Below are 26,762 nucleotides of genomic sequence, written 5' to 3' on the forward strand. Positions count from 1 at the left end.
TAACTTTGCATGTAAGTAGGTTTTTAAGAGCAGAATAAGGCAATCTTTTCATTGATTATGACTTGAGACTTTGCCACCGTGGTGTCAGCAAAAAGGACAAATGCGCAAGAGACAGGATGAGATGGACCAGGCAGGGCACGCGAGGTGCAGCAGGAGTCTGCGCTTCTTCCTGCAAAGGGCCAGGCAGTAAGGATTTTAGCCTTCTACCTCAAGAGTCTCTGCCTCAACTGCTCGGCCCTGTAAATACGGCATCCGCGAGGCTGTGCAAAGAGTGAGCATGGTCTTGCTCTACTAAGCTCCAGGCAAGGGGAAACGCAGGCAGTGTGCTGGCTGTGGTTTACTGAGCCCTGTTCTCAACCAATGACCCTTGAGGTCAGTCACAGAACTAACTGGAAACTCATACAGTGAGAAGGTACAGCACTTGACCCAGGGACCACGCGGGCGAGAAATCCAACTCTACTTTGTATGGTTGGATTCAACTCCGTCTCAAGCTCTGAAAACGATTCCGTTCAAATCAGCAATCGCCCCCTCTCTCCGGCAGAACCGGTGGGTTGTTGTGCAAGCATGGGGCTTGCCAGGGGTGGGGAGGGAGTGAGAGAGTGGTTTGGAGGGGGGTTGAGCCTCAGCACTGCTGAAGCCCCCGGCATCTGGCAGGGTGCTGTTTGTCTGTCCTTCGGTCACTGGGGAGGAAGGTCTGCTGTGCTGCTCCTTCACTTCCTGCTGATCTGGGCATGTCTGTCAGCCCCTGCTGTCTGTTGCCTCCGGGCTGGGCTTGAAGGACTGCCTGGCTGACTGCACAGAGAACATGCAGCCTTTTGTCTGCTCTGGGCCATGCTGAGGGCAGGGAGATCCCAAATGGCATCCCTGTCCTAGCCCTCCCCTGTCCCCAGATCTTGTCAGTGCCTAACATACCCTTCAGATTCAGCCTGGGCGCAGGGGCATTCTCAGGTACTAAAGTGGCCTAGCTCTTCTGACTTCCTGTTTGGCTGCCTGCTACCTCCCCAAATGGGGGAATTCTATCTAGTCTTTGGGGGTTGGGAGTTTTGGCCTGGCTGGCTTTGTGATCTTATGTCTTCCCATATGAAAAGCATCCTGGCTCAGTGAACACTGGGAACAGCAGTGAGGAAGCTGGAGGAGGAGCAAAGAACAGGGTAGAATGCAGGTGAAAGAAACCGGGTCCTGTGGCAGGCAAGTCCCACAGCTCTACCTACTAGTTCCCTACCTTTCCCCAGCCAACCGCCCGTTGCATGTGACCTCCCAGAGGCAAAGTCAATTTTCACCCCATAATATTCCTTCAAAGAGAGTGTGGGCTTTGGGGGACCAGACCACCGCATAGCAAATGTAGCTCTGCATCTCTTGGCAGAAGAGTCAAGTTATTTAGCATCTCAGTTAAGAGTTCAGTGAAACAAAAGGGAAACCAACATTTCAAGCAGAAGGGATTCGGTGCAGGAGAAGTTGAGAGGACCACAGCAGGCTCTGCACTGAGCACTGAGGAGGATGTTCACAGCTACCTGGTGACCCTGGCCTGCCAGGGCCATTGCTATTCTGCCACCACAGAGCAGCTGGCTGGCCCTGGGAACGTCCCACCTGAGCTGCCGTCTAAGTATGGGGAAGTTGCCTCTGCTGAAATGGATGGCTCTGGAGCGAGGGCGTGGCTAACTGAATCCATTGGACCTGCGTGTAAACAGCGATGCCCTTCACCCTGAGACGTCATGGCAAAGTTCTATCATGCCACTTGCCAGTAAGACAGCAGAAGCAGAGCTCTAACCTCACTTCTGCATTTCTTTTTTATGATTTTATTTTTGAGAGAAAGAGAGAGAGAATGGACGCGCCAGGACCTTTCAGCTGCTGTAAGTGAACTCCAGGTGCATGGTCTCCTGTGGCACATGTGCAACATTGCACACTTACACCACTGCGTCTGGCTTACATGGGACCTAGAGATTTGAACATGCATTCTTAAGCTTTTTAGACAAGCACCTTAACCACTAAGCAATCTATCCAGCCCAGCATTTCATTTTTAGGCATGTGTATGCATTCATGTGTACAAGGATGTGTGTGTGTGTGTGTGTGTGTGTGTGTGTGTGTGTGTACTCTGATGCCAGAGGACGACCAGGGTGATGTCCTCAGGAGCATTGTTCACCTCTCTGAGGCAGGGTCTCTCACTGGCCTTGAGCTCATCAGCTAGGCTAGATTAGCTGATCAGCAAGCTCAGGGATCCTCCTGTCTCCTGCTACCCAGTGTTGAGATTAAAAATATGTGCTACCATTACCAGCACTTTATCGAACCCAGGTCCTCATGTTTGCAAGGCAAGCCTTTTATAGACGGAGCTGTATCCCAAGTCCTTCAAATGCATTTCTATGGGTAGAGTGTTGGTCATAGCCACCACGTCAGTTGCAAGGGAGTCTGGGCAAGGTTGTATTCACCTTCCTTGAATCTACAGTGTACACTCAACTAAACTGAAAGGAGGGTACAGTGGATATCACACTAACCAATTCTCTATGCAGTTTTCTCTCTCTCCCTTCCTCCTTTCTCTCTCACTTTTTTGCTTTCTCCCCCTCTCACACACACTCTCTTTCTTTCTAAATATTTTTATTCATTTATTTGCAAGGAGAGAGAGAAAGAGACATAAGATACAGAGAGAATGGATGAACCAGGGCCTCTAGCAGCTGCAGATGGACTCCAGAAACATGCACCACTTTGTGTATCTGGCTTTATGTGAGTGTTGGGGAATTAAACTAGGGTTATTAGACTCTGTGAACAAAACAAACACCTTAACCACTGAGCAATCTCGCAGCCTCCTTCCTTCCTTCCCTTCCTTCCTTCCTTCCTTCCTTCCTTCCTTCCTTCCTTCCTTCCTTCCTTCCTTCCTTCCTTTCTCTCTCTCTCTCTCTCTCTCTCTCTCTCTCTCTCTCTCTTTCTTTCTTTCTTTCTTGTTTTTCTTTTTTTGAGGTAGGGTCTTATTTAGCCAAAGCTGATCTGAAATTCACTATGTAGCCCAGGCTGGCCTGGAATTCATAGTGGGCCTCCTACATCAGTCTCTCAAGTGCTGGGATTAAAGGCCTGAACTGCCATGCCTGGCTTCAATGCTTACTATCTATAAGCCTTATGTATACCAAATGGGGATATTATCTATGTCATGATGTCTTTATGAAGGTTAGATTGAATTATAAAGTTCTTGTTATCTCTCTTGCTTTAGTATTTTCCTACCAATATGTCAGACCCATGGTATTTGAAGCTGAATAAAAAATCTGAGAGACTTTTTGAAACTTAGAAGCAAAGCAAGGATGGCAATTAGGTTCTGGTTGTGTTAAGCTTCTACCTTCAGTTCTACTGGAATTATTCTAATTTATCTCAATGTTTTATTTGTCATAGATATTTATAACATTGATGAGGAAAACTGTGGTTTCCATTCTTTTTAAAGGAAGAGGTCACAGGATGGGGGAGGATGTTTGTTTTTTAATACAATTAAAAAAAAATACTTAAGCCAGGGGTGGTGGCACATGCTTTTAATCCCAGTACTCAGGAGGCAGAGGTAGGAGGATCGCCGTGAGTTCAAGGCCACCCTGAGACTACATAGTGAATTCCAGGTCAGCCTGGGCTAGAGAGAGAACCTACCTTGGAAAACCAAAAAATAATATTTTATTTATATATTTTAGAGAGAGATAGAGACAGAAATAGGCAAGGAGAGAGAATGGGCATGCCAGGGCCTCCAGCCACTGCAAACAAATGCCAGTTGCGTTCACCCCCTTGTGCATCTGGCTTACATGGGTCCTGGGGAATCAAACCTGGGCCCCAGGCAAGTGCCTTAACTACTAAGCTGCTAAGCCATCTCTCCAGCTCAGTTTCATATACATATATATTATACATATAAATATATACATATATTGTTTTTTGGTAGGGTCTCACTCTAGACCAGGCTGACCTGGAACTCACTTTGTAGTCTCAGGGTGGCCTTGAACTCATGGCAATCCTCCTACCTCTGCTTCCTGAATACTGAGATTAAAGCAGTGTGCCACCACATGTGGCTTCAATTACTTTTTTTAAAGTAACTTGAGAATGCAGGCAGAGTGTAGAGTGATGGTGATTACTTTTTGCTCAGAGCTTTCTTCCTTCCTCTGTGAGTTGTCAGTGCAGGTTATGGAAATGTGCTAATGTCTGAATGGATTTTGATTCAAACTTCAAACCTTAGGCATTAGAACCTATCTACATCTGACTAGAAGTTTCAGATGGCCACATTCTGAAAGGGTCAGTGTCTATTACCTCTGTCTCAATGTCAGCACTGTCTGCATTTAACAGGGAGAATGGAAAAATGCTTAAAAGGCATTGCATGAGCGAGTATGTGAGTCTCTTGTCCTTCTGAATATATTCTTATATAAGATCATGAAGCAGTGTTAGATTTATCTCTGGAATGTTCGAAAAGATTTCAAAAGTGTAGAACTTTTATGGTATAGAGTATATGTAGACTGTTTTCCATGCATCCTGTGTTTATGGACTCTTGTGAAAATGGATGTCCATACACTGAGATCTTGAGTCTTGAGATACTATTTGAGAACATGTGACATTTAACTTTATAAATTTCATAATTATCTGAATGAACTCCACAGGTCAAATTGCCTCAAGGTCTGATACTAGGTGGGTTGCAGACTATCTCACTGAATTTGAGGTTTTTACAGTAAGAGTCATGACATCATGGGTGGAGAGGGACGGTTCAGGCAGGCAACTTGAACTCCAATCCCAGGGAATCTCTTCCCAGTTGTCCCAAGTTAATTAATGTCTCTGGGCTTCCGATGCCTCGCATGTAAAACAGAGACAATGGTGAAGAGGAGAGGGAGACAGGGGTGACAAGAGGGCAGTGGTGACGGGTAGGTGGATAGATAACACAGTGACAGCGCTGTGGGCATGCCCTGCTCTCTCACGTCCCGCGCGCTAACTCATGACCTTCAGGCTAACCCGTGAGCAGGTGATTACTGCTTGCTATGAGGAGTTAGTAAAGTTTAATCAATTAACACTCTGCTTGCCAATGCTAAGTTCTCATGATTTGTCGACTGTTGCTACTTTATCAATGGGTTGTTGTAATGAAAAACCAAGGCCCTGTTTTTAAAAGACCAGCCCTCTGCCTGGCACAAGTAAATACTTCATAAGCATTTGCTGTTATGCTTTGGTGGGCTCTACTCTTACTATCCTTCTTTTCCCTTTGTTCGTCCACCCCCTTGGGGTCATGCATCGTCTTCAAAGCTCTATTTTCCTATTAATTAATTGGCTAAAGATGCTATTCATCAAATATTATTAAATGCGGGCTGGAGAAATGACTCAGCGGTTAAGGCATTTGCCTGCAATACCTAACAACCTGGGTTCAAGTCCCCAGTACCCATGTAAAGCCAGATATATGAAGTGATGCCTGCATCTGGAGTTGTTTTATAGTGACTAGAGGCCCTGGCACACACCCATTGTCTGTCTGTCTGTCTCTCTCTCCTTGCAAACATATAAATAAATAAATAAATAAAATCTTAAAAACATTATTAAATGTCATCTCATATCTCAGGTACTATTCTCAGCATAGAAGATGCAATAGTGAGCAAAACAGATAATAACTTCTGTCAGAGGTTACCATTTCAAAGCAGTAGTATGTAAACAGTTTATATAACTGACCTAAAATAGAAACAAGAAGAAAACAGTGAAACAACTACAAGAGTCTTTAAAATAGAAAATACCAACAAAATAGAACCTGAAAGCACATAAAGGAAAATAAAATGGTAAAAAGATAATTTCTAGTGAACAAAAATGGATATTTCAAAGAAATACATAGGCAATAACATAATGTAAAACTAAGACAATAATTCTTTAAATATGAGAGATGCTTAAAGCAATATATAAATAGGTAAGTGGTAATTAAAGGAAATTTTCTAAAGCAGAGCTTATTAAATGAGAACTGCCACAGACACCCCCCAAAAAATGAAGAGAACAAAGTGAAGAAGCATTTAAATAGTGCTTTGGAGAGTAAGAGTTGAACCTTCATAAAAGTCAATTAATTCTTAGCTCAGGTGCTACATAAACCAGCAGGTGCCTCCTATAGCTAGAATTTACCTCCCAGGAGCCCAGAGGACCCCAGAGAAGATGCTGATATCAGGCTATATGGCTCCTAACAGTTTGTCTACATTGAAGTCTAATTGGCTCTTAAAGACATGCAGAGTCAAACTCCAGTAGAGTTCAACTCCTTCCTCATTGTCTCACCGGGCATCCAGCAGGGATGAAGGTGACTGTGAACTTTTGTCATCTCCTCCTCCAGACCACATCATTACTTACTAAGCATGTTGTCAAAGTAGTGCATATAATTTCAAAGCCAAACGGAATAAAGGGAGAAGCACTGGGAAATGACCTCTGACCCAACCTTCTCCACCCTAAGTACTCTTCTGCAAAGAGTACCAGTATAATGACCTTGTACTTTGGAAGTTTGGGTGGCTATTGTTTTGTTTCATCATTTGGATAGTAGAAAAACATCTTCCCTCCTCCTCACAACATGGAAGAAGAGCTATGTGGGAAGAAATGTCCTGGGGGAAATACATCCATCTCGCCCTTGCAGTTTGGAGGAGAAGGGTTGAGGTGGGAGACTTGGGACCTAGGGTTATGAGTGGGGGGGCTAGGAGGGAGAGAACTGGCACACACTAGCCCCTGCAATCAAACTCCAGACGTGTGCACCACCTTGTGAGCCTGTGTGACCTTGTACACTTGTATCATCTTGTGAGTCTGGCTTATGTTGGACATGGGTCCTTAGGCTTCCGAGGCAAGTGTTTTAGCCTCTAACCCATCTCTCCAGCCCACCGCCTTATTTTTTGAGGCAGGGCTTCCTACTGAACTGAAAGCTCACCAATTTAGCTAGACTAGCTAGCCAGTAAATCCCAGGGATCCTCTGTCTCTTTCTCTCCAGCATCACTCTGAGATTATAGGCATGCACCACTGTGTTTGGCTTTTGCATGGTACTGGAGATTTGAACTCAAATCTGCAAGCAGTTTACTCCCTGAGACATCTTCCTTGCCCCAACTTCAGCTTTCATTTAAGCAAGTAAGCATAAAATGTTGATCATTAAGCTGGGCGTGGTGTGCATGCCTTTAATCCCAGCACTCGGGAGGCAGAGGTAGGAGGATTGCTGTGAGTTCGAGGCCACCCTGAGACTCCATAGTGAATTCCAAGTCAGCCTGGGCTAGAGTGAGACCCTACCTTGAAAAAAAAAAAAGAAAGAAAGAAAAAAAAAAGGTTGATCATCAAGTTGGAGAGATAATTTGGTGGGTAACACCACTTCCTGTGCAAGCATGAGGGCCTTAGGAGGCCTGGAGATCTCTGGTGCTAAATCCCCCAGGTTCTACATAAACAGTTGGAGGTGGTCACATGTATTTGTAACCCAGTCTTGTAGGGGAGCAGAGACTTGAGAATTGATAGTGATTATGAAGAAACAGTAAGCTCTGGAGACTCTAAGAGACTCTAGCTCAAAAATAAACATGGGTGGTAGAGGGATGGAATGGGGCACCCGATATTTTTGCTGGCCTCCACAGGTGGATGCACCCCAACACAAACCAGCAGTAGGGCCACCACATGGGCACATATGTGCATGCATACCACTCCTATTCACACTCAAGCCAACAAACAATTTAAAAAAAGAGAGATGATCCTTTTCAGGTTGGAAAAAAAAAAAAAAGTGAAAAAGCGGTAGGAACAAGAACCAAGCATTCATAAATGACTGGATCCATTTTCGGCTCATTTCAGCATTGCTAAAGGTACTCATTATGGATTCAAGTTGGGAAAGGCAACAGGTCTTTGTTATGGGCCTTATCATGATGCATGGGATTTGAGGAAATTAATGTCTCAAGAAAAAAAATTTGGAGTTCTTTTTAGAAAATATTTATTTCTTTATTTGAGAGTAACAAATGCCAAGAGCGATAGAGGAGGACAGAGTGTGGACATGCCAGGGCTTCCTGCCACTGATAACAGACTCCAGATGCAAGCGCCACATTATACATCTGGTTTTATGTATATACTGGGGAATCAAACTGGGCCAGCAGGCTTTGTAAGCAAACACCTTTAACCACTGAGCCATTTCCCCAGCCCAAAGAGAAAAAATTGGGGAATGTCAACTCCTTACTAGAGGAACAGTCTAACAGTGGTTAAGACCAGCATATGAATTGAGCCTATCAGGATTAAAATATAGGCTCTACCATTCACTCTCCATAAGTCCTTGAGCAAATGAACTTCTGGGTAAAGTGCTTGCTACAAGCATGAAGATCTGAGTTCAAATCTCTAGTACCATGAGAGAGAAATAACAATCATATGTACCTTACTGGATTAAGAATATGAAATTAATGTATATGCAAAATGTTCAGAAGAGTGCCCATTACAAAATAAGTGCAATGTAAAGTAGAGACAGACCAAGATCTGACTCTGAGTCATATTGAATGTTAAGAACCCTCATTTCTCAGGCCTATGTGTTTCATAAGACCCCAAAAATATATAAGCCATCAAATAATATTTTATTATGTTCACAGCAATGGGTAGTCTACTGCCATAGGCTGCCGGTGTCTGTTTGCACATCTATATGTGCACATCGGTGTGATGACTTGGAAATAGGGTCTAACATGTGGTGTCTAGCTACATAAAAAGAACACGAGGGTAGCATGTGTTAATTCTTCAGAATGAAGGGATCCCAATGGTAGCATCACCCTCCAGCTACTCTTCTCCCACCCAGGGATCCCCCCAAGTGTTGCATACCTGCCCCCAGATGGCAATGCAACCCTGTCTACTTGTGTTTTATTTTCAGAAAGGCTCTGCTCCTCTGTGAATTTCCTTTCCATTCATTTTCAAATGACTCTTTTGATAGAAGCATTGTTGAATATGCACAAGAAAGAGCAAGATAGAGGCGGTGTATGTGTATGGGTAGATTTGCATAAGTATAAATACAGTATATGTGCCCACATTTCAGTGATATAGTGATAATATTGTGTTGCTATCTGAGAGTGAAAGCTAATTAATTCAGCTATTGAGATGATAATGATTTCTTTCTCTGTTAATACCAGAGGTAAAAATAAAAGGGAAAAACCTGCAGAATTGTTCTTTGCATTCTTCCTTTGACTCATCTTGGAATAAGGAGCTTCATTCTGCTAACTATTGAGCTGTCTGTCAATATCCATGACAGTTTTAAAGGAATTATTCAAGGGAGAAGCTGAGGAGTCACAGGAAGACTATTGGGGGCCAAGGTGTTCACTGAGCTTGTGGATTGGTACTATGAAAAACATTCTCTTTTTGCTTTGCTTTCTTTTAAAACACATAGTGGCATTTGCATCCCCAATGTCAATGCTGACCTGCAGCATAAAGTGTTTTTATTTCATCTTCTTAGGCTTTATGTAGTTGGACTTGATATTTGGGGAAGTATTAAGATCAATACAATAGCAAGCTTGTGACTTTGCTAACTTTGGTGCATGTCCTTTCCTGCAGCTTCTGCTTGCGTATTTAGCAACTGAAGGCCAGAGCACATGCTCCCTATCTCCCTGCTATTCTCTCTGACATCCACTACCTCTCAGCTGTCGTGTGGCCTTTTCTCTCTCCAGTTTCCAACCTTTTGGTTCCACTTTTCCTCATCTTGTTCCAAGGATCCTTCTCCACACTCAAGGTAGGTCACACCCTCCCTTGTCATCTTGTTCCAAGGATCCTTCTCCACATGCAGGGTAAGGCATACCCTCCCCTGTCAAACTTCCGAAGGCTCTCTTTCTGCATAGCAACGACTCTCCTCCTTTGCATAGGTTTCCAAGGTGGTTGACATTTTGCTCTGACTACAACCGCTTTCTTATCTCCCACTATTTCTCCAAGACTTTAGCCTCCTACAAAGATGGACAATCTGCTTTTGCTTGAACCTCAACACTCAGCCTTTGCTCCTTTCCCAGAATACCTTTCCTCCCTCACAGCCCATGTTTCAGAAGCCTACTTATTCCCTAAGCCCTTGTTCAAGCTCATGAAAAAATTTTCTTAGTTCCCTACTTCCAGCTCATATGATGCTCTTTCTTCAAAACACTTGATTCTTAGGTTCTGGAAATCATCATAATATACTTATTTTATTAGAATAATTTATGTGGCTGCTACTGGGAAAATTTCATAATAGTCAGCTTTCCATGTCTACGACGTAATTACTGTTGCTCCTTTTTAAATGTGGCCCAACCTTTACTAGCCTCAGCTGTGACCTTAAAGTAATACTTTTGCTTTTATATTCCAACAGTGGATTATTTATTTAACTCTCCTGTCCTTTAACTGTCTTGTATTATGCTGTGAATTCATTTTGACTTCCCACTGTCAGAAGCTCTGAAGATAATCACACTTATCCCAATGTCCCCCTGGGTTACAGAATGCAGTTTTCAGAGACTAGGTGCTTAGTGTCGCTGTTTCCTCTTGTGACCCAGAGGAGCTCCCTGTAGCAGACTGGTTGAAAGTATACAAACTGGAGAGCATGATTTCCTGATTTTGACTCTTCCCACATCTTGAAATCATGGTCGAGATGCTTAACTTCTCTGTACCTTTCCCCTTCATCTGTAACATGAGAAGATAGACTAGCTTCACTGGAAAGTTGATATGACGATTAAACAGTGAAATGGAAGCAAATGGATTAGAAAACTTAACAAAGGTTTGATATTAATTTAGTTATTAGAAAGGACTTGTGCTTTAGACAAAAAAAAAAAAAAAAAAAAAAAAAAAAAGCCAGCATAGGGCTATTGTGAGTCCATGCAGAGACCATCTTATAAAGAGGCCTCAGTATGAGAGGTGTGGAGTGAATGACCAAATTCTTAGATGCTGAAGGAGAAACATGTGTGCACTAGCGTTGAAATATATTTGCTCTCCTCAAGGAAGTATGGCTGGAAGTCTTGCAATGACAGGAAGGGTTCTTTAAAGAACCCAGTCCAAGAGAGCAAGAGTCAGCTTTGAAAACCTGCTAAGGATACCTGTCTATCACAGTACAGCTCCACCCTATCCATAGAGACTATTTCTAAGGCCCCCTTCCAGTGGATACTTGAAACCATCAACCCTATAGATATGACATGTGTATGCCTACGACAAATTTAAATTATTAACCTGGCAACTAGGCACAGGAAGAGCTTATCACAAATGTTAATAATTGAATAATGTTAAAAAATGAAAATTATAACAAAATATCAAAATAAAAGTTATGTGAGTGTGATCTCTCCCACATGCTATTGGATGGGTTTGGTAGACAAAAGGATGACTTACATTATAAGTGGGACAGACTGGAGCTATGCAAGATCTTGTCACACTACTCAGAAAGATGTAAAATTTGAAACTTAGGAAGAGTTTACTCTGCAATCTTTCATCAATAACTTTGGATGCACAACCAAGGGCCACCAAAGCCTCAGAAACTCAAACTATGGATGGGGGTATGAGCTTGTGAACCAGGCAAGTCAGTACTGTCCTGTCACTTCCTTTGATTCCCACAGTCGTCCCTCTTCACCGGGCCCCTTGGTGACAACGGGAGTAGCAGAATCTATAGTTCCCACTGAGAGAGAACAAGTTAAAGCAGGACATGTGGAAAAGGAAAAGCAGTGACAAGCCAGTCTCATCCCTTTCTGTGTAGAAGGTATCTTACCCAAACAGGCTGACAATATGCTGCACGTTCTCCAGGGAGATATTTGCTTCTAAATCAAACAATGTTTTTCTCATTGTGCCAGGCTAGCTTATGAAGTACTGACTAGAAGCCTTGAAGGCAGCCCTGTCCCTGAATATCTGGTCAACAGCAGCAGCACACTTTCCAACTCTTAGCCCATTGCTAACTTTCTACTTTGACCATGTCTGTGTCTGCTCTGCTCAGCACAGCCTCCCGTCAGAACCCACACAGCACTTGCTTTGACCTGGTTAGAGCTGTCTGTGTGTCTTTGCCTTCAGCCAACCTTTAAACTCTATCTAGGAGGGCAGGGATGAGTTATTCCTCTTTATAGCACCAGAACTTAGTACTCACTAGCATAGAATTGTCCCCCAATAAAAATAGATGAAAGTAATATACCCTAAAAAACAACCTAAGATTTTTTTTTTTCCCAAGAGAGGTATAATTCTAACTTTATAGAAACAAGTGAAAAAAGCCTTTCAACCATGCAGTGCAGTGAAAATATCCTTTATTCATATAATACTCAGGGTTTACCTGGAGGCTTTCCAGCAGTGTGAAAAAAAAAAAAAAATCCTGGAATCTTTGAAGTCAAATGTGTATTCCTGAAAACTTGTTAGGTGGTATTCTGACTCTTTTCAGTGTTTCTTCACAGGTTTCTTCCGGAGAAGCATTACCAAAAATGCAGTGTACAAGTGTAAGAATGGGGGCAATTGTGTGATGGACATGTACATGCGGCGGAAGTGCCAAGAGTGCCGACTAAGAAAGTGCAAAGAGATGGGAATGTTGGCTGAATGTATGTATACAGGTATTCCACTTCAAGCAATTAAATTCCGCTAAAAATCTCTTAAGGAGGCAGATGTCAGGTAATTTATATTGCACGGATGGTGTTTCCCGTATTAAAGAAGGTGTCTGCTATGATGTCTCAGCTCTTGAAAAGGGCAATGAGCCACTAAAATTGTTCAAACTGTCAACTAAAGAGCATTTTATTTTCCTGAAAGAGAAGGCTGTTGTGTTTTCCTTTGTTGTGAAGAATTGTGTGTAGAGTGAAGTGGCATTAACATGTTGTTAAATTAACATGGTTTAATGAACTATAAAGAATGACAGTCTGACATGTTTCCTCTACATTTGATTTTAACATATACTTCTCATTTATTGCTTAATTAACATAAACATTCATATTTTGGTAAAAAAGAATAAGAATGTTTTATAAAGTATAGCTGCCTCTGAATTATTTAAATAGAGTCCTAAGCCAAGTCATTTTATCAAGAACTCGTCTTAGGGCTGTTTTGAACCGATTTGTATAGGTTTGCACAGGAAATTAACTACCCTGAGTTTTAATATAATTTTGCCCTTTAATCTGATAAAAAAAGACACTGTATTAACTGCTGGCTTTTTGAGGCATCATAATCTTCATCAAAACTTGGAATGCATGTTAGTATATAACATCATTAATTTTTTATTCTGCAAATGCTGCTGACCACTCAGATTCTGAGATATGTCCTGTTGCTCCTCAAACAAATAGACAAACAAATGTCACCAAGGGGATGATAGCAGTCAGGGAGGGAATGCCACATGAAATAAAAGCCTGTGGAAGATGACTCCCGTTCTATTGTTCCCCGCACTATACAGGCGACTGGGATGGACCCAGAGAAATAATATGTGCAGGAGGGAGAAAATAGGTCTGTGTAAATAATCCGGCTCCAGGTGGATGAAAGTTTTATGCTCGCTGATCACAATCTCATTTTTGCATGCATGAAATAGAGCCCGCGTGGGAGCTGCCGCTGCAACCTAATCTTACAATGGAAATCCTGACTCACACTGGTTCCTGTTGCTCATCACTTAGAGATGAGCTTGTTCCATTTCACTCTTGGGACATTTTGTGTGACCCCCCCTCCCCCATAAAAGCCCGTAATATTATTTATGGGCACCAACTTTTCTTGTTATAGATGTAGCTCTTTTATGAGTCTATAAAGTAAATGTGCTGAATCAAGAACTCCTTGGAACTTTGTTTCATTAATACTGAGAGAGGAACAGAGACGTCCAATGGGAATACAAGAGGTTCTGCTATACTGTTTTTTTTTTTTTAAATATATACTTTAATGTATAAATCAAGGATGATAGTACTTGGTCATTCAAAAACAATTCAATCAGCTAGTTTTCTATCAATACTGAAAAATACCTGAGAGGGACTAAGGAGATAGATGGCTCATGGCTCAAAGCACTTGTTGCACAAGCATGAGGACCTGCGTTTGATCCCCAGTGTCCATGTGAAAAACTGGGCATAGCTGTGAATACCTATAACCCGGGTTCTGAGTGGAGCAGAGACAGGAAGATTGCTGGGGCGCGCGGTCAGCCAGCCCGACTGAGAAACAGAGTGAGCTCCAGGTTCAGTGAGGGATTCTGTCTTGAGGAGATAAGACAGAAGAGGGACAGTGAACACCTGACATCCTCTTCAGGGCTCTGCACATGTGTGCACAGGGCAAGCAGATCTAAACACTCATGTGCATATACCACATGCACGTACACACCACACAAGCAACAAATGGCAAAAAAAAAATAAATAAAATTAAGATTTTTTTTTAAGCCCCTAAAATAATTAATTTTAAAGAGAAAATGTTTCTTTTGGCTCATAGTTTTGGTGATCCCATTATTAGTGAGTCCTACTGCTTTTAAGCTCCTGGGAGGAGAGCCTAAGGCAATGGTGTGGAGTGGATGACAGAACAAGAAGCTCATCTCATGGTCACATGATCAGAAAGGAAAAAGAAAAAAGGAAGGAGTGGGGTTTCAGAATCTCCTCTGAGGAAGTACACATAATGATCAGAACCTCCCAAGGCCTCATCTTCTAGAGTTTCCACCACCTTCCAATAGTGGCATACCAGGGACCATACCTTCCTTAAAGTCACTTTTAAAGAACACTCAATATCAAAATGGTAGCATTCTCTGAGTACTTTTACCTTTATACTTCTCAGTAATTTGTATAGTTGTAAAGATTGGCAGGATTTGAACATTTCCCCTAAAGGTTGTTAGCATTTGTTTTACTCAAGAGAATTTAATGTGAAATTGAATATACTTTTATGGTACAGTATGCAACCTGAGGAAAAATAACACTGATGCTGTTTTGAAATACCAGCTTTCCTAGTCCCCTGGGTCAGGAAAAGGGAGAAGGTCGTTCACTATCTTATTGAGTGAATATGTATGTTCTCCACAATACTTTAGAATCACAGATTATCTATGTAAAGCTCATTTTTCAAAATTGATCTGTTCACATTTACATGAAACTCTCAAGTCGACAACATTCACATTTTACAAGTGAAGAAACAGGCTCATAGAAATTAAATCGCTTGCTCAATATGGGATGGGGAGATAGTCTGTGGGTAAATGCACTCACTGTGCAATCATGATGACATGAGTTCAGATCCCCCCAAACTCACCAAAAGCCAGGTGCGGTTTCACAAGAATCTGTATTACCTGTAAACATCAGATGGGAGGTAGAGATAGAAGTATAACCAAAATATAGTGGTGAACAGCAGACTGCCTCAAACAAGGTGGGAGGTAAGGAGCCTGAGGCTGTCCACTGGCCTCCACACGTGTGCTGTGGCACTTAGGTGCACAAGCACATGCATGCATATGCATGAGTGCGCGCACATGCACGCGTGCGCACACACAGAGCCATTTTAATAAAAGATTGGCCTCCTCTTTTTTACTATCTAAGGGTGTGAAAACTAATTACACCTAACTGACCACACAGCAGCTGTCTCATGACTACACACCCAGTAGTGCTTTCTGTGCTTGTATTTCTCAGGTCTGTTAACTGAAATTCAGTGCAAATCTAAACGACTGAGAAAAAATGTGAAGCAACACACAGATCAGATTATGAACGAGGACAGCGAAGGGCGAGATTCGCGACAAGTGACCTCTACAACGAAGTCATGCAGGGTAACGACATGCAATGCTGGCCGCTAAAGCCTACAGGAATTGTGTTTCTGGGATCCTGGGGATCTGGCTGAGAGGCTCTCAAATTCAAGCAGAAATTCCATCTCAGTTGTGCAGTAAAATGAATTCTTTATTTTCTTTTAAATCAAGAGAGCAGCAGATGCTGTGGTATAAATATTCAAATAGCAGTGTGTGAGGTAAAAAGTGAGAGCTCTTCTGGGGTTTCATTCAGCTGCTAATTCATAGTGGCCACCAAAGGGGATGATTCCATGTGCAGGATGGGGCTTTCCAACCGAGTTTTGATGACCATTTCCTGCCCTTCCCCCATCCTTGAGAAGAGAGCCTCCACCAGGGGAGATATGGGCTTAATAGAGACTGTGGTTTGGGCTGGAGAGATGGCTTAGCGGTTAAGCGCTTGCCTGTGAAGCCTAAGGACCCCGGTTCAAGGCTCAGTTCCCCAGGTCCCACGTTAGCCAGATGCACAAGGGGGCGCAAGCGTCTGGAGTTCGTTTGCAGTGGCTGGAAGCCCTGGCGCGCCCATTCTCTCTCTCTTCCTCTATCTGTCTTTCTCTCTGTGTCTGTCGCTCTCAAATAAATAAATAAATAAAAATTAAAAAAAAAAACCAGATCTCCTTTATGGCCTATTATCAAATGAACTTGGCCACTTGGAGAGCCTTTTAAAATAAAAAAAAAAAAAAAAAAAAGAGACTGTGGTTTGGTTCATGTTTCTGTGGACCAGTAGAGTTTCCCACAGAGTTGCAAAGCTCTCAAGAAATTCATTGAGCATTTTAAATTTTTGTGAGGGAACAGCATCTGGGTTGACATTTGTCTAATGTCACAGGACATTCAGAAGAATTTACTTTGCCATTAGCTGAAATCCAGTAAGCTAGCCACCCCTTCTCAAGAAGGGTAGACAATTTTATTCACTTTCAGTTTTGCAAGTGCATTATTTTATATTCATTTCGGGAAAAGCAAGTCTGTAAAAGAAAAGAATTATTTTGGCATTATATCAGTAACCCTTTGGTATAAGAAAACTGAAAAATTGACACAAAGATTCGCGTTCCTCGGAGGATGCTCTTGAGAAGGAAAGACATGGTGGGGTCTGTCTGAGAAGACTGATGATTTTATGCTTAGACTCAGCAAGCTGTTTTCTCTGCCATGCCAGATATTTTAGGTTTTGCCCATTTTAGAAAAAAAAGCCGCGTAGATGACACATCAACAAGTAGTGTAACCATGCATGTTCCAATAAAACTTTATGTATAAAACTGGTAGCTTTGTAGCCGGGTATGGTGGTGCACGCCTTTAATCCCAGCACTCGGGAGGCAGAGGTAGGAGGATCACTGTGAGTTAGAGACCACCCTGAGGCTACATAGTGAATTCCAGGTCAGCCTAGGCTAGAGTGAAACCCTACCTCAAAAAAACAAAAAAAACAAAAAAACAAATACAAAAACAAAACAACAACAACAACAAAAAAAAAACAAAAACTGGTACCTTTGGTCCATAGGCCACAGTTTGTCAACCTTTAAGCATACATTAATAATCTTAGATGGAGTCTAGATTTTCTCCTGGTAAACTTTTCCATAGTTATGATTAAACCTTGAATTTTCACTGTCCTTCTGTATGGATGGATTCTGGATCCTTCATATCCAGAGTACTCTTTATTCTCAAGACATTCATGAAAGGAATATTTTGATGTCCCTATTTTCTATCTGAGAAAATAAGCAACTTAAAACAACATTAGTGAAATATGATATTGTTTGTGCCAGGACCCATAGAAAGAAATTGTGTTCTATAACTCATAGTTCTTTCTCTATTTAGGACTTGAAGAATATTTTGCTAATAATTTATTCCAGATAAATACACATATAAGAATACTGTCTTCTAATCATCTTCCCTAACATCTTTTATTTTCTTGCCAGTGCAGGAGAAAACTGAACTCACCCCAGATCAACAGAATCTCCTACATTATATTATGGATTCATATAGCAAACAGAGGATGCCTCAGGAAATAACAAATAAAATTGTATGTATAACATGTATTTTAAAATGTATTTGTTTAAAGTTAGTACTCTGGAACTTTTACTACCTTGGAGCTGGGGTTTATATGCATATATGTTGTTTGAAATGACAATAGCTCAGAATTCAAGTTATGCAATTAAACTTTTACCAGCATTAAGCAATTAATAAGTCTCACATTTATCTTGTAAATTGTTCTCCAAAGATTTCAGAAATATGAGTTGTGTCTTTAAATTTTATTATATAAATCAGTTTTTAGTTTAATTATTTTATTTTGAGTTATTCTTTCCCTACCTGCTTATTAATCATTTGTTTTTCTTCTTAAAATTTAGTTAAAAGAAGAATTCAGTGCAGAAGAAAATTTTCTCATTTTAACAGAAATGGCTACCAGTCATGTACAGATTCTTGTAGAATTCACAAAAAAGCTGCCAGGTATTATTTTAAATAATAAAAGTTAACATTCACTGGGTGTTTACAATGTGTCACAGATTATATTAACCACTTTATATACAATGTTTTGTTCAGTCTTCAAAAACATTCCTATGTGATCAGATATAGGCAGGTGTTTTTATATTAGTTATTTCTCTAGTACACTGTATGATTTTTCTGTGACATTGAGATATGCAGGTCTGTTCACTGTAAAATGGAAATAATATGTGCTTTAAATTAATGTGTCTAACTGCTGTAGACATGAAAAGCTACAATAATAAAGTATATTTAAAATAATTTATAATAATTCTTCCATGCCTTAGGATGTAGCTCAGTTGGTAGAGCATTTGCCTGGCATGGGTTCAGTCCTCATTACTCCATAAACCAGATGTTATAGCACATACCTGTAGTCCCAGAACTCAGGACATAGAAGCTGGGGATCAGAAGTTTAAGGCCATCTTTATCTACATAGCTGAGTTTGAGGCCAGCCTGAGAATCATGAGAGACACTGTCTCAAACAAATCTTCCAGGGTTAGGGATATCACTCAATGGTCCTGAGTTTATCCATGTAAATAGCTAGACATACCTGTAACCCCAGTTCTATGGAGCAGAGACTAGAGAATTGCTGGGGCTTGAGAAAACTCCATCTGAAGAAAATTTGCAATTGAATGACAAGGGAAGACACCCAACATTCTCCTCCATCCTCTGCATGTATATGCTATACTACATGACACCACTCATCAATCCCCACCCCCACATTTTTGGAAAATGATGACATTTTTGTTGAAGGCGGCTGGCTTTATCGGGTCTGTATGAGATGAATTTGAGTGGGGAGAGAAGCTGGGGAGGATCAGTCAGTACACTACTGCACAAGTCCAAGTAAGAGAGCCTGAAAGAAGCACTGGCAGTAGAAGAGACAAGAAAGGAAAGCTTAACTCAGGGTCACTGATAATCAATAGGGGGTAATGAAAAATTGTATGTATAAGATTTAGGAGAAGTACTTATCCTGATGTGTTAAGGACATGATGGTGGAGATGCCAGTGAAGAGTCTGGAATGTGGGAATATCATCTCCTGCCTGATGTTCCTTCTGCTTCATGATCAAAGAAGGGAGAAGAAATGAGAAAAGTAGAGAAATATGATTCATGGGGAGATTTTTCAGTTTAATTGGTCAGTGGGCTTTTTTTTTAAATTTATTTATTTGAGAGAGATAGACAGAGAGAAAGAGGCAGATAGAGAGAGAGAATGGGTGTGCCAGGGCCTCTAGCCAATGCAAATGAACTCCAGACGTGAGCACCCCTTGTGCATCTGGCTAACGTGGGTCCTGGGGAATCAAGCCTCAAACCAGGGTCCTTAGGCTTCACAGGCAAGCGCTTAACTGCTAAGCCATCTCTCCAGCCCTGTCAGTGGGTTTTGATCTGAGAAATAATTTGAGACCAACAATCTTGTAAACTAATTGGTTTAAATTCTTTCAGTGTTTTTTCTTAAAATAATAATTTCCAGACTATCTTGGCCAGCCTGGGCTACCTAGTGAGACCTTGTCTGAACAAAATTTAAAAAGTGTTAGTACTTTGTGATTACATGTGTTAGAAAAGTGTAATAGATACCTGGATAACAGCATACCACTGGAATGCTAAATTACAGAAGGCAGTTTCTGACCTATGATTTTAATTAGACATGTTAATTTGCCTTCTTTTTGCCAGCATTATGCATGTCTTTAATTAAATGTGTCACAGGTAGACATGAGCTGATATAAAACTCATAAAATGTGGGAAGAAAGTTCTCATTATCACTGAAGCTTTAATATTCTCTTGTTTCTTTATTAACAATGAAAGAGGAGAATACTTTATTATATGCTAATTAAGCTGAAACCAATCTCGATCTAAAACCACGATTACACGAAAGTAAAAGGCATGGGGGGAAGAAATGAGAAAAGTAAAGAAGAAATATGATTCATGGGTAGATTTTTCAATTTAAGTGGTCAGTGAGTTTTGATCTGAGAAATAATTTAAGACCAACAATCTTGTAAGATATAGCTTATCTGAAAGCAAAGGCAATATCTTAACAGCCTTCCTTCCTAGTGCCTCGCCTGCTTCCTGAGGGAGAGTTCTGTAAATTATGTTCAATGAGTAAAGCAGAGGGGGAAATGGAAAACTATAGAAAGAAATAAAAGGACCTTGAAAAATAAATGTTTTCTTTAACAATAATTACAGAAGAATTATGACAAATATTGGTATAATTCCAATATGAAAAGGGTGTTTTGTGAAAAACTGAATTGAATCTTCCAAATTAGCACGCAAAGTATTGGATATCATCACAGCAGTTTCCAACTGTTTGTTTGACCTGATTCTCTTCTCCCTCCTCCTGTCTTGCATTCCCCTTCTAGCCACCCTCCTCCTTTCTGCTGTCAGGCCAGATGTGTTCTTTTGCCCTCCCTCCGAGCTTTCTCATCACCTCTTTTAACCTTCTCTTGGTCATCCTTTTCTAGCTTTTTAGGCTTTACCCGTGTTTGCACCCATTTGTGTGCATGAATATAAACATTGTAAGGTAGGATCTGCCTATCAGAGAAGACGAGCTTTGGGACATTCTGAGTTAGGTTCACTTCACTTAATATAACTTATTCTAGATCCAAGGGTGCTCCTGTAGTTTTTCATAAATTCAGTTTTATTTGCTGCTGAGTAAAATTTCATTGTGCATGGGCACCACATTTTCATGATCCGCTCATCTTTTGAAGGTCATCTAGGCTGTCCATTTCCTTGCTATTGTAAGCAGAGCAGCAGTAAACAGGGACGTGCCAATCTCTCTGTAGTAGGATATGGAGTCTTTTGATTATATGTCCAGGAATGGTATGCCTAGGACATATGGTAGTTTAGTTTAGTTTCTAATTTTTTTGAGAAATGTCCTCATTGATTTCCATGACATCTGTACCAGTTTGTACTCCCACCAGCATTGAATAGAAGTTCCTCTTTCCCCGTGCCCTTGTCAGCATTTGTTAGTTGATGATAGCCATTCTAACAGGGTGAGACGTTATCTCAAAAATGATTTTAGCTTGCATTTCCCTGATGGCCAGAGACACTGAAAACTTTTCAATATACTTTAAAAACTATTTTATTTATTTGAGAAAAAGACTGTGTGTATGAGTGTGCCAGGACCTCTTTCTTGTCACTGCGAACTCCAGATGCATGCTCACTCTACTTTGTGCATGGGGCTTTCCATGGGCAATGTGGAATAAAACCTAGGCCATCATGAATCTTTTAACTGTGGAGCCATCTCCCCAGCCCAAATTTTAAAAATACTTATTATCCATTTGTGTTTCTTCTTTTGTTAGCTGTCTGTGAAGTCTATTCAGTTTATTGAGGATATTTTCTTCCAGGCACTGTCCAAGGAGTTGGACACTCAGAAAGAAAGAATGGCTCCTACCATCGGGGCCCTTGAATTCTCTGGAATAGTGACTCTTAATCCAGAGTCTTGCTCTCTTATCTGATTCCTGTTGCTGTTTATCCTTTTCTTAGCCAGTTAGAACCCCAATGGCATTATTTCTGTCTACAAACATGCACACACCATGTGTGCATATGAACCATCATGCACACAGATGTGTGTTTTGTATCCTATTCATTCAGTCATTCATGCAGCGATTTAGCAAATAATTTTTGACTCCTCTGCAGTGCCAGACATTGGGGATATAAAATTAAGCCAAATAGACAGCCTCTGAACCAAGAAATTTATAGAGGCAGCAGACAAGAAATAAGCATATAGCTCAATCAGATCTTGGTAGGTAGTGGTATGTTTCCTGAACAGAAATAAAGCAGGAGGGAACTTGTGAGAGCTCACGACATGTCTTCACATAGGTTAACCCTGAAGAAGAGACACAATGGCAGTGAGAGAGTGGCATGGATATATATGGAAGAGCAAAAGAAGGCTTGCATGTTACCAGTAGAGCCAGGCTTCAGTGTGTCGAAGCCCAGAGGGAAGGCAAGGAGAAGTAGGCACTGGGTCAGGTTAGAGACCATTCCATATAGGCCTGGACAAGGTCCTTGTATTTTCCAGATGGTTTTGTGTTCCTTAAGGCCAGAAATCATTTCCCATTTTTGTTTGTTTTCTCCTGCCATGCATGGTGATACAGTGGTCCTGAGCTCAGAAAAGAGACCTCAGTACAGCCCTAACGGGTTGGGTAGTGGGCTCTGCTGCACATTCTGTGAGTGTTCACAGAAGACTCACGAGGCAGGCCAGTGTTCTGGCTGCACAGGAGGATGCTTTCCTGGCTTCAGAGTTGACCCTGCACAGCTAGTGTGACTAAGTAACGACTCAGAGGGACTGGGCTTTCCTATAGTCTGCTCCCTCTGAATCAGTCTATCTCTTCCATTATATATGTATTTGTTGTGGACATAACATCTTTTCGCCCCCATGTATTTATCAGTAATTCTGACTCAATGAAAGTCAAAGCCAGCCTCAGTTTGACAGTACAATACCAAACTTGAATACCCAATTGTAAGACAATTACAAAAGTTATTTCCAGCTGGGCATGGTGGCACGTGCCTTTAATCCCAGCACTCAGGAGGCAGAGGTAGGAGGCTCACCATGAGCTCGAGGCCACTCTGAGACTACCCAGTGAATTCCAGGTCAGCCTGGGCCAAAGTGAGACCCTACCTCCAAAAAAGAAAAAAAAAAAAGAAAGTTGGGGCTTTGCTGGAGAGATGGCTTAGCAGTTAAGTGGTGCTTGCCTGTGAAGCCTAAGGACCCTGTTCAAGGCTCGACTCCCCAGTACCCACGTAAGCCAGATGCATCTGGAGTTTGTTTGCAGTCTTGAGGCCCTGGTGTGCCCATTTTCTTTCTATCTATCTATCTATCTATCTATCTATCTATCTATCTATCTATCTTTCTTTCTTTCTTTATTTTCTTTCTTTCTTTCTTTCTTTCTTTCTTTCTTTCTTTCTTTCTTTCTCTCCCTCCCCCCCCTCTCTCTCTCTTGCTCTCAAATAAATTATAATAAACAAAAATTTTAAAAAAGTTATTTATGAAAATGTTTTATTAGGGGTGATGACAAACTCTTACTCTCTTACTATATGTATGCAGCATTATACATGCACAGTGTGAAATACTGTTGTATAAACACAGCTTCTTGATACTGGCTTGGTGCTCATCTTCCCATAGGATTTCAGACTTTGGACCATGAGGACCAGATTGCCTTGCTGAAGGGCTCTGCAGTCGAAGCCATGTTTCTCCGTTCAGCTGAGATTTTCAATAAAAAGCTCCCAGCTGGACATGCAGACCTATTGGAAGAAAGAATTCGAAAGAGTGGTAAGTGATTTGGTTAATGGTGAAAGTGTTTGTTTCTGTACATAAAAATTGGCACACACTGTGAAGGCAGGTTGTTATTGATCAGGCAATATTATATGGCCATTGTGCCTAACATCGTTCTAAGAGATGTGTGAAATAGATGGGACTTTTGGTATCTTGGTTCAAAAATTCAGTTGATAGTAGCAAAATACCATTAATGTTTTCTTCATTCCATTAAGATAAAGGGCCAGAGGAAGACCTTGGGAGGTTTTAATACAATTTTAAAATTATATTTCTGAAATTTAATTTTTAAAATTTTTATTGAGAGGGCTACAGAGGTGGCTTAGTGGTTAAGGAGCTTGCCTGTGAAGCCTAAAGACCTAGGTTTGACTCTTCAGAAAACAAGTAAAGCAGGCTCAGAAAGGTGAGGCAAGTGCAAAGTCACACATGCCCACTAGGTGGCGCAAACATCTGGAGTTTGATTGGAGTAGCTGAGGCCCTTGTGCTCCAATTCTCTCTCCTTCCCTCTCTCTCTCTCTCTCTCTCTCTCTCTCTCTCTCTCTCTCTCTCTCACTTGCTGCTCGCTCAAAAGAATTTTTTATTGAGAATTCAATATATGGCTGTATTGCAAATTGGTCATATTGTCATTGGGTTATACACTTATGTTCCCTCTCCCCATTCTGCTGAGGGACCTCCTAGGCAGGGTTATTGGTAATCACTGTGGAATCTGAAGGCACCACTACATCCCTGTAGGAAGGGGGCAATGCCTCACAGTATGCCTTCCCATCGGGCAACTCTTATTAAGGTCTGCCTGCTCATCTTCATGCAGTGATCCCTGAGCCTTGCAGGGTGCACTGTAGGCCTCCTTAGTGAAGAGCTCTTGGCAGCCTTGAAGTTTTTGCTCTGACAAGTTTTGAGTATCCTCAGCATCTACTGCCATCTCCCTAGAGGAGTTCTCAGGCTAGCCAGGAGAGCAGCACTCAGATTAAACCCGCCACCTCCTCTGTGATGTCTTTGGGCCCTGACAGATATGACTGGAGATGGCTCATCTCATGCTAGGCTTTTGGCTTTCTTTTCATGTCGTACTGATGGGCCTTGGTTCTCCCCAGTATTCATTATCTTCTGCAAAAGCAGAGTCTTCAGCCAAGAGTGAGAGCATCATGGATCAAAGTGGATAAAGAAACATTTAGAAAACTTGATGGGCATAGCTCCTCCTTTTAGCTAAAGAACAGTGGAAGCTTCCCTCTAGGATCTATGACCTTCCAAGCCATAGGCTCCTGACTTGGTTCTCAGTACTAGGCATGAATTCTCTCCTGCTGAGCTGGCTTTTTTGAAAGACTAAAATCTTCCTCTGATTAAAACACACACATACACACACAGGAACTCAGATTATTCTATTCAGAGAAATATTTATGTATTTAAAATCCTTAAGCTTGAAAGACTAGTAACCAGCTATTCATCTTATTTAAAAAATAAAGCAAATAACGATTATTACATCAGTATATACCCATCACACTGTTCTAATAACTTTGCATATGATTCCATGAAAGCCTAACAAAAATCCTATGAAATAAGTACAGTTGTATCTTCATTTTCGTTTTAAAAATGAAGAAACCAAGACAGAGAGGCTTAATCACTTTTCCAAAGACAGGCAGGACGTCTTACTTTTATTTTTGCCATGGTGGGAATTGAACTCACACCCTTCAAGGCATGTGGTCTTCCAGAGTGCTATATCCCCAGCCAGATACTGCATTATTCTGCCTCTCAAGAGACAGAATGAAATCATAGCACCAGTAACTCAACTTATTATGGAATACTACTATGAGAGAGAACGTCAAGAACTGATGAGATGAATTTCCAGGAATCCCATGCAATTTAGCTTGGGAGATCCTTAAAATTAGAATGGTTTCACTTTCCTGTGAGATTGCATATATGGAATGAGGTAGGAGGATGAATGAAATGAAAGCACTTGTTAATAGATCTATTCTATAATTGACTGGAGCACATTTAAACACTTCTAAAACCAATATTTTAGAACAGTGATCAGAAGAAAAGTGGTCTGTCATACATTTGTAACATACATAAAATGATTTAAAAATTAAGGATCATTTTTTTTAAAACTGCCTTCCTATAGTCATTGTGTTTTCTCCTCTTAGTTTCCTCCTCTTAGTTAAAAATAAAGATTTTTTAAAAAATCCCTGTTTAGCCGGGTGTAGTGGCACACACCTTTAATCCTAGCACTTGGGAGGCAAAGGTAGGAGGATCGCTGTGAGTTCAAGTCCACCCTGAGACTCCATAGTGAATTCCAGGTCGGCCTGGGCTAGAGTGAAACTCTACCTTGAAAAAAATAAAAACAAAAACAAAAAACTAAGATCCCTATTTATATATTGACCCCTCCCCATGGAAATATATTTAGCATAATTGACAGATTCTAATTCCTTTCTAACCATTGATTTATTAGTTTCATGAATACTTCAGACAAAATGCTATGGGTTATGGTGGTAGTAAAGACATTAACCAAGCACAAGGCTTCCTGTGTGAAAGTCTAGTGAAACAGATAGTGGAAACAGCCCTGGACAAAACTCTAATAAAATGTGGATGAGAAGAGCTGAGAGAAAGATGACTTCTTGTTGGGTAGTTTTACAGTTAAGAAAGGATTAGACTTTGAACTGGGCCTGGAATGAGACTGCATGCAGATGCCCAGAGTGGACCTGTGGAGAGAGGGATTGTTGGAGTCAAAGTCATAGAGCTAACAAAGTGCAGGCAAGTACAAAATAAGAGGGCATAGTTGACATGATTACACTAAGGCTTACCATAAGAGGAGATAGAGAGGCAGAAAAGAATAGAACCAGATGGTTAAAGGCCTTGGGCTAAAGATTTTGTTATTTTCTAAACAATGGGGAGACATTGAAGATTTCTTTTCTGAGGTAGGGTCTCACTCTATCCCAGACTGACCCACAATTCACTATGTAGTCTCAGGGTGGCCTTGAACTCACAACGATCCTCCTACCTCTGTCTCCCAAATCCTGGGATTAAAGGTGTAGGCCACCATGCCTGGATGAAGATATTTGAGCAGTGGGCAAGGGCCAATAAAAATCCAGGTTTCGAAGTGTTCTTAAAATAAACCAGGATGAGAGATACTTGTAAGGAGACAAGATGTTGTAGGGATGATTCCCCTGATGCTGTAGGGGACAAGGAGAGGTGAGGAAGGACCTGAGGATCTATTGTATCAGCTGTTCACCCTTTGAAAGTCAGTATATTGTCAAGAAATGTGGATTCCAGCTGGGGTGTGGTGGCACACCTCTTTAATCCCCATACTTAGGAGACTGAGGTAGAAGGATCACTGTGAGTTTGAGGCCACCATGAGACTATGTAGTGAATTCAATTCCAGATCACCTAGGCTAGAGCAAGACCCTACCTGGAAGATTAAAAAAAAAAAAAAGAAGAAGAAGAAAAATGGAT

General features: G+C 41.3%; 1 protein-coding gene across 2 annotated transcripts in view; it reads left to right on the top strand.

Moving 5' to 3' along the window:
- Nr1h4 (nuclear receptor subfamily 1 group H member 4) overlaps positions 1-26,762 on the top strand; it is a 53,392-nt gene that overhangs the window by 13,656 nt on the left and 12,974 nt on the right. Inside the window, exons 3-7 of one of the 2 annotated variants that reach the window (XM_004650209.2) lie at positions 12,300-12,452; positions 15,450-15,583; positions 17,505-17,603; positions 17,929-18,028; positions 23,175-23,321. In XM_004650209.2, coding sequence (XP_004650266.1) covers positions 12,300-12,452; positions 15,450-15,583; positions 17,505-17,603; positions 17,929-18,028; positions 23,175-23,321 — 633 coding nt within the window. The remainder of the gene's footprint in view (positions 1-12,299; positions 12,453-15,449; positions 15,584-17,504; positions 17,604-17,928; positions 18,029-23,174; positions 23,322-26,762) is intronic. The other variant, XM_004650210.2, reaches the window with a different exon arrangement.

The sequence above is a fragment of the Jaculus jaculus genome, chromosome 6 (assembly GCF_020740685.1).
Source record: "Jaculus jaculus isolate mJacJac1 chromosome 6, mJacJac1.mat.Y.cur, whole genome shotgun sequence".
NCBI classification, from domain to species: domain Eukaryota; kingdom Metazoa; phylum Chordata; class Mammalia; order Rodentia; family Dipodidae; genus Jaculus; species Jaculus jaculus.